This window comes from Psammomys obesus, unplaced genomic scaffold, assembly GCF_907164565.1.
Source record: "Psammomys obesus unplaced genomic scaffold, mPsaObe1.curated_primary_1811, whole genome shotgun sequence".
Taxonomy (NCBI): domain Eukaryota; kingdom Metazoa; phylum Chordata; class Mammalia; order Rodentia; family Muridae; genus Psammomys; species Psammomys obesus.
Window position 1 is genome coordinate 32,421,965 of NW_026596079.1, and position 7,827 is coordinate 32,429,791.

The 7,827-nt window shown below is 42.0% G+C and overlaps 1 protein-coding gene across 1 annotated transcript; it reads left to right on the forward strand.

The window, feature by feature from the left end:
- The first annotated feature begins 1,789 nt into the window (after positions 1-1,789).
- On the forward strand, positions 1,790-7,581 carry Kcnv1 (potassium voltage-gated channel modifier subfamily V member 1). Its single transcript, XM_055626552.1, has 3 exons — positions 1,790-2,397; positions 3,206-3,735; positions 6,886-7,581. The coding sequence occupies exons 1-3, from the start codon at positions 1,928-1,930 to the stop codon at positions 7,395-7,397; spliced, it is 1,512 nt and encodes a 503-aa protein (XP_055482527.1). The 5' UTR covers positions 1,790-1,927; the 3' UTR covers positions 7,398-7,581.
- Positions 7,582-7,827: the final 246 nt, after the last annotated feature.

Sequence of the window (7,827 nt, forward strand, 5' to 3'; positions counted from 1 at the left end):
TCTACAAACTTCTTAGTATAAAGTTAGGATCCAATAAATGTTTGGTCATCTTTATTAACACTAGGTATCTTGCAGAGGCACTCAGGTCCACATAGTAAATAATAATGTGAACTCCCACTGTCCAGTGGCAAAGTCAGACCTAAACAACAAATATCTGTACCATCAATGGAACAGCTCTCCTCACTACAACAAACTATACATTCTAAAACTAAGGAACAACAGAGTATCAGGGCCACTTTCCCAGGCAAACGCTGGGGAATACTGAGTATAAATGGTTGCTAGACATAATGATAAACCTTAATCCGTGTTTTGAAAGTAGAATATAACTGTTCTAATCCTGCCTTCCAACACTTTACCAGTTTGGAAATGTTGGAACATTTTTGTGGACACAGATGGTGGAGAATGGAACTCAAATGTAACAATTCCTGAAGCATCTTCCAATAGATGTAATATTCTGTGTCACTAAGCACACCTTTCTTCCCTGGCTCTTGCCTCCTTCCTTCCTCAACTTTTACTCTTCTTTAAGAAGCTGGCCACGGAGGAACACTAAGCAAGGGCAGCCAGCAGGGGTGGGGGTGGGGTGTAACTCTCCACAGAATCCTGAGGACAGGAGCCAAAATGCTGTAGAGGCTGAGCAAGGCAGCAAACACTGGCTAAGAACTGTGCTCTGAGCAGTGTCTCTTTCTGACTGATGAAATCAGGATTCTCATATGTAGACCAGAAGGATTCAAGATCACTATTTTATCAGCTTCACTGGCTGAACAACTTCCAAGTGTGCCTGAAGTTGCAAGTGAGTCACTGTCCTCCCTCCCTCCCTTCCTCCCCCCCCCCAGCCCTGTGTCTAACAGGTTGGCTGGGGACACCGCTCTAAGCGACCATTAGGTACTCTGCTAGGTACTCTGCTATTGTCACTTGATCTCCTGAATTTAGCTTCTCCTTTAACCCTGGGGTCGCTGTTACTTAAACTCTTGCCTCAGCCCACGCTTGTTCTATACCTTGTCTTTCTACCTTCCTCTTTTTCCTAAAGTGAGCACTCCCCTTTGTCTTGGAGAAGGTGCCCAGAATACCTCTTCTGAGGAAACTTAGGTGGTGTGCAGTGTCCCCTTGGGCAGCCGGTGGGCTGGAGACCCACTGGGAGGGCAACTAAAAGGATTGTTTCTCAACTAGGAGCTCCAAACCTAAGGGAGGAGAGAAGAAATCTAGCATAAATGACAGATGGGAACCAGAGAGGAGTGGGAAGAAATCTTGAGTCCAGTCGGGTACCCCAGACATGCTCCCCCATGCGTTCACAGCCCTAGAGGATCACAGAGTGAATACCTTACAGTGGAAGACAGAAGGCTAGAAATCCTCAAGTTAGGACTCACATCCTACTGTCGCTGTCTTTTTCAGAACTTTTGGTCTGCAACTGGGCAACAGCAAGGGTCGCCATCCCCCTTCCTTGCACCTGACAGTTCTCCCTCTGCTTCTGCCCTCCGGATCCCCACCCCCATTCCCTCTCTTGTCCAACTCCCCCACCCTGGAACTGCCAGATTCTCAATCCACACACCGTGTACACTGAAAGATGTCTGAATTACAAAGTTGAGAAAAGGCTATGTCTATATCTAGAAGAGGCCATCCCGACAGGTTGTGTGTCCTGGGGCTGTTCCCTGCCTGGACGACACATGACTGCGTGACGGGTTCCCTCTGTGCGCGACCACTCCTGCGCTCCCAGCCTCCTCGCTCTACCGCGCACTCGCAGCTCCCTAGCGACACCAGCCATCAAGCTAGGGGGTGGAGAGAGTAGGGGTGCGCAAGTGGGAGGCCTCTCCTTTGGGAACCTGGGAGATCCCTGCCGCCAGGAGGGGCCGTGCCACCGCCCGCGAGGGGAACCAAGCTTCGATCCAGCGCCTTCCCAACTTGTTGGTGCCCTCAGACCAAAGCGGTCGGGATGGATCGGTCGCCCCGCAGCCGGCCACTGCTCGACTCGTCGTCGCTGGACAGCGCTTCCCTGACCTCGCTAGACTCCAGCGTCTTCTGCAGCGAAGGCGAAGGGGAACCCTTGGCTCTGGGGGACTGCCTCACGGTCAACGTGGGCGGCAGCCGCTTCGTGCTCTCGCAGCAAGCTCTGTCCTGCTTCCCTCACACTCGCCTCGGCAAGCTGGCCGTAGTGGTGGCCTCCTACCGCCGCCTGGGTGCCCTGGCTGCCGCTCCCAGCCCCCTGGAGCTTTGTGATGATGCCAACCCGGTAGACAACGAGTACTTCTTCGACCGCAGCTCTCAGGCGTTCCGCTATGTCTTGCACTACTACCGAACCGGCCGTCTGCACGTCATGGAGCAGCTATGCGCTCTCTCCTTTCTTCAGGAAATCCAGTACTGGGGCATCGATGAACTCAGCATCGACTCCTGCTGCAGGGACAGGTACCAGCAGGGCGCGGCAGTTGGGCGGGAAGGCAGGAGAGGGTGATAAGAAGTCACAGGCAAAGACTTGTGGCTTTGTGTAAGCTTGCTACTCCAGCCCTGAGAATAGGTGTGTCTGCCTCTTGGCTGGAAGGGAAGGTGTTTGCGTGAGACAAGAAATCAGTCCTACAGTCAACTTGTGTGTTGAACTTTAAAACAACGACAACAAAAACTTCTTGCCCCATTCCCCCAGAAACTAATACTCTGATTTCCTGTGAATGTTCAGGCCGGTCAGACTTGAAGTAAACATCTGGTAATTAAACAGCTGAGTCAGAAAAACTATGCCTCCCAAAATACATAGGAATGAACGGTTTTGGTTACTATCACTCCTCAAACCAGGGCTTTAGCTGTGAAGAACTTACTTGAAGGACCTCCTCAGCTCCTGTATTTCCTACAGGACTCCTTGGGTGATCATTATAGAATCTGATAGTGTCCTGTTATTACTACCATTCTTTAACGAATATTTTTTTTTATACACAGAACCATTCCAGGTGGTGAAGAGATGTTCTTAACTTCAGAAAATAAGTCATAAAAAGCCATTAACAGAAAGTTGCCTTCTTATGTATAAATCTTATTTACATAAATTTCTACTACGAAAAAGTGTCATTTTAAAAGTCATAAGTGGGAGATCTGGCAGGGACCACCCCGGGCAAAATAGGAATATATGTTTCTATATTTTACCCATATGAAAGTGTGGCCTCTCTGTAAAGCTTGTATTTTTGTGTGTGTTTCTGTTTTAAATTAATCACAAAGTTGTCTTCCTTGAAAGATACTTCAGAAGAAAGGAGCTGAGTGAAACACTTGACTTTAAGAAGGACACAGACGACCAGGAGAGTCAACATGAGAGTGAACAGGACTTCTCACAAGGACCTTGTCCCACAGTCCGTCAAAAGCTCTGGGATCTCCTGGAGAAACCTGGGTCTTCCACAGCAGCGCGCATCTTTGGAGTAATCTCCATCATTTTTGTGGCAGTTTCCATCGTCAACATGGCCCTGATGTCAGCCGAGTTAAGCTGGCTGAACCTGCAGCTACTGGAGATCTTGGAGTATGTGTGCATCAGCTGGTTCACTGGAGAGTTCATTCTGCGCTTTCTGTGTGTAAGGGACAGGTGTCGCTTCCTGCGGAAGGTACCAAACGTCATAGACCTCCTTGCCATCTTGCCCTTCTACATAACTCTTCTGGTGGAAAGCCTGAGTGGTAGCCACACTACACAGGAGCTGGAAAATGTGGGGCGCCTGGTCCAGGTTTTGAGGCTCCTCAGGGCCCTGCGCATGCTCAAGCTGGGAAGGCATTCCACAGGTATTCCTATTTTATCGGTGCCTTTCATTTCCCTTTGTTTATAAGCTTTGGATGTGCGAGCATAGCACCACCTTCCAGGCTTACCCATCTCTCATCTCTTATAAAGTACTAGAAGGAAAAATCTCCAAGATGTTATCACAAGCATAGAGCTCTCTGTCACGTACTTTCTGTCCACAAGATATGGAACAATTTGATGATCATTTAAATTCAGTTTCTTAGAAATCAGTGATACATTCATACAGACATATACATATATACCCTTTTCTAAGGGTATACATAAAACATACATACATATGTACATGTAAACTATAATAGGTCCGTAAGCTATTTTGTCTCCCATTTCCAAGAAATATTTGAGATATGTGGTCTATGAAATTTATATATGCATATATATGTACATATGTAACTTTATTCTTGACTGGAAAGAAGAGCCTTTCTTAGTCATGGCAGATGAAATGCGGCCAGGTGTTGATGGCCTTACACTAATTTTTGATGAATAAATGGAATCATTTTGCTTGGGAAGAAAGAGATGGGAGTAATTGAATGTCTTATTTAGTATTTGAGAATTTTCTTATATTTTGAAAACTCAAATAAATACTCTCTGGAAAAATTAATACAAAACACACACACATGCATACATACATACATATACACACACATACACACACACATGCACAAACTAACTTGTCCTTGGAAACTATATCAAATACCAATGGAGCAATTAAAAAGAAATCTTATATCTGAAAGTAATGGTGCTCAGTAGTTGGTTTTGTGACTATTGAACATTCTATGGTTATCAGAGTTAGAACTTAATGAAAATGAAAATATTCCCACAAATTTGTTGTAATACAAATTTGCAACCCCAGATGTCAGAAAGCCAAATTTTTCTATATGAATGAGATTCGGGAACATACAATTAAGTAGTTACACAAATATTTTTTTAGCTAGGTCATTTGGGAACCATATGTGTGAGCAGCAGCATAATATACAAACACACATGCACACATACAGATACGATTACCGAGTGCTACTCCACAAATGTCCACAAAGGTGTATCTGAATGACCAAGGCAAGAGAAGTGGTATGTCTCTTAACATACGGAAAAATTAAATTACAGTTTCTCCTCTTACATCTCTGTAATTAAAATTTGCCTTACAAAATTCTACTTGTGCATTTTCATAGCTAGTCTTATACACCGAGGATCTGATAATGGGGTTTCCAAGAACTTTTATAAGTAACACTCTTTGTTTCCTGACACAGATAATGGGATGCTTTCTTTAAGTATTTATAAACTCTTCACAGGATTCAATTTATAAAACACTGGTAGCTACATTTTTTTCCAAAATAAAGGAAAAGGAAATAATAGTAATTTCTACAGTGCCATCTCTTCAAAAGTTTTCTTAGATCTAAAGCAAGTGTAATGTCTTAACAACGTTTCAATGTATTTAAAGTGTATGGCAAATTTATGGATATTTGATGGCTTTCTGCCAATATAAGAATTACAAAAAATAGCCACAAATATGCTGTCTCCACCTATTTGGAACCTTTGTTCAGAGATATCACATAATAATAGTTAGAATCTCTGACTATGTGCTATAAATTCTGGCTTTTGTGGTTTTGTACTAGATACACTAGCCCTGTGAATGTCAAATTCCTGGGCTGTAAAATGGCACAACAGTAACAATATCTGTCTCATATCATTTTTGATTTTGTGTCTAAGTTTATATATGCTAAGAACATTCTATTTTTAAATGAAATCTATTCTAAACAGTATACTTCTCATTATATGGTGTCAAATTATTTCAAAATTGTCATTCCATATAGACACATCAAAGACAATTTTCTAATGAGGTAGTACAAAGTTGTTCTGGAAGATATTCTTTTGAACTTAAACCCCAAAGTCAGTATGCATTGTGTTTTAAAAAAAATAGATAATAATAAGACTAAACTATCTTAATATTTGAAGAGCAAACTTCAAAATAAGTAGACTGAGTAGTACTCTCATTTACTTCAAATAATCTCTAAGGGTGACTAAAAATAAAAATCATTCTAAAAATTATTAATTTGGACTTTCAAGGCAATTTCTTTGTGCTGTCATGTTCCTATGACTTCAAAACACTTGGAAACATTTCTCTAACCTTGGGAAAGGTATCTTACTAGCTAATTCTAGGCCTAGTGTATACTCAGTTCTTGTTTCTCTCCTTAATAGTAAGGCTTTTACAGGTCGTACTGGGATTCCATAAGCCTGTGTTTCCTCATAGTTGGTAAATTTCTCATATCACTCCATTCCTATGCTTTTAGCAATGAAATGATATGTTGCTTAGCTTTACCTTCTTAAGGAAAGTCAGAAATATTATATGCTCAAAGGAGATAACTAAAATTTCAGTGAATGTTCTGGGAAATTCAGAACCTTTTCATATGCTAGTAAGAACATGTTCTGGATATACAGTTGATGTCAGCATTGCCACTGGTACCTAACTTGCTCCTGCTGTTTGATTTTGTTGCTATGGAGTACACACTTCCTCTGATTCTCAGACAATGAAGCTTCTGATTGTATTAAGCTTTATTATGAGTAAGAAAATAAGACACAGAAGAAGGCAGATCTCTGAGTTCAAAACCAGCCTAGGCTACAGAGTGAGTTCTAGGACAGCCAGGACTACTCAGGGAAACCCACTGTCAAAAAAGCAAACAATAGAAAAAATAAAATAGGACACAACAATCTATGAGAGCAACATCAAAATGGTGTTAAACAGAAGTGCTGAAATGAGACATTGAAAAGCAGGTTTGATCAAGTGAGCCTTCCACGTGAATCCCTACAAAGACTTCATCACAGCCTCTGCCTGTCTTTCAGTCTCATTTTTTTTTACATTGAAAAGACAGAAAGAGCATGAACTCAATGACTATGCAAGTAAATTAATGAATTTACTTACAGTTTTCTTTATTCTTCTAAACTTGGCTCCACCACGTTTAGACTAGAAACTTGCTGGGAACAAAGGTCATAATTCAGTCTTCACTGTATCACCAGAACATGGCTCACCATATTAGTTATGCAGAACATGCATCTGGGCAGATTGCAAAGAAGGAAATGGGAAGGAGAAAAGTAAAGCAAAAGAAGGATGCTTGTGTCTGACAGCACCTCTTGTCTTGCAGGATTGCGCTCACTTGGGATGACAATCACCCAGTGCTATGAAGAAGTTGGCCTACTGCTCCTGTTTCTTTCTGTGGGGATTTCTATATTTTCAACAATAGAATACTTTGCAGAGCAAAGCATTCCTGACACAACCTTCACAAGCGTCCCTTGTGCATGGTGGTGGGCCACAACATCCATGACTACAGTAGGTTATGGGGACATTAGACCAGACACCACCACAGGCAAAATCGTGGCCTTCATGTGTATCCTATCAGGAATCCTTGTCTTGGCCTTGCCTATTGCCATTATTAATGATCGCTTCTCTGCTTGCTACTTTACCTTGAAACTCAAGGAAGCAGCTGTGAGACAGCGTGAAGCTCTCAAGAAGCTTACCAAGAATATAGCCACTGACTCATACATTAGTGTTAACTTGAGAGATGTCTATGCCCGGAGCATCATGGAGATGCTTCGATTAAAGGGCAGGGAGAGAGCAAGTACTAGAAGCAGTGGTGGAGATGATTTCTGGTTTTAAGTTCACCCTCAACTTATTTACAAAACCTGTGTACATTTGACTAGATTGATGAAGCCTTGTTACTATGGATATCTGTATATTAATGATGAGTTTCTTGAACCCTTATCTTCTTTCTGGTGTATGGATTTCCTAAAATATTTAACATCTGTAGCAACTACTGATTATTTTGACATTCATGTCTTCAAATAGCAACTTAATACAACCAAAATCAATTGGAAAAAGAAACAAAACTGAATTTTCAGATATGAATTAATATAATTTCATATGTCAAAGTTAAAGGTTCATGTGTCATTATTTTCAGGTTTCAGCAGCATTGTTTTTTGGGGGTGGGCAGGGGTTGTTTGGTTGGTTGGTTTTAACTGCACAGCCCAGAGAGGGAAAAAAATCAGTGAATACTTAAAAACACACTGAATATCTTTTTGCTCTTTAA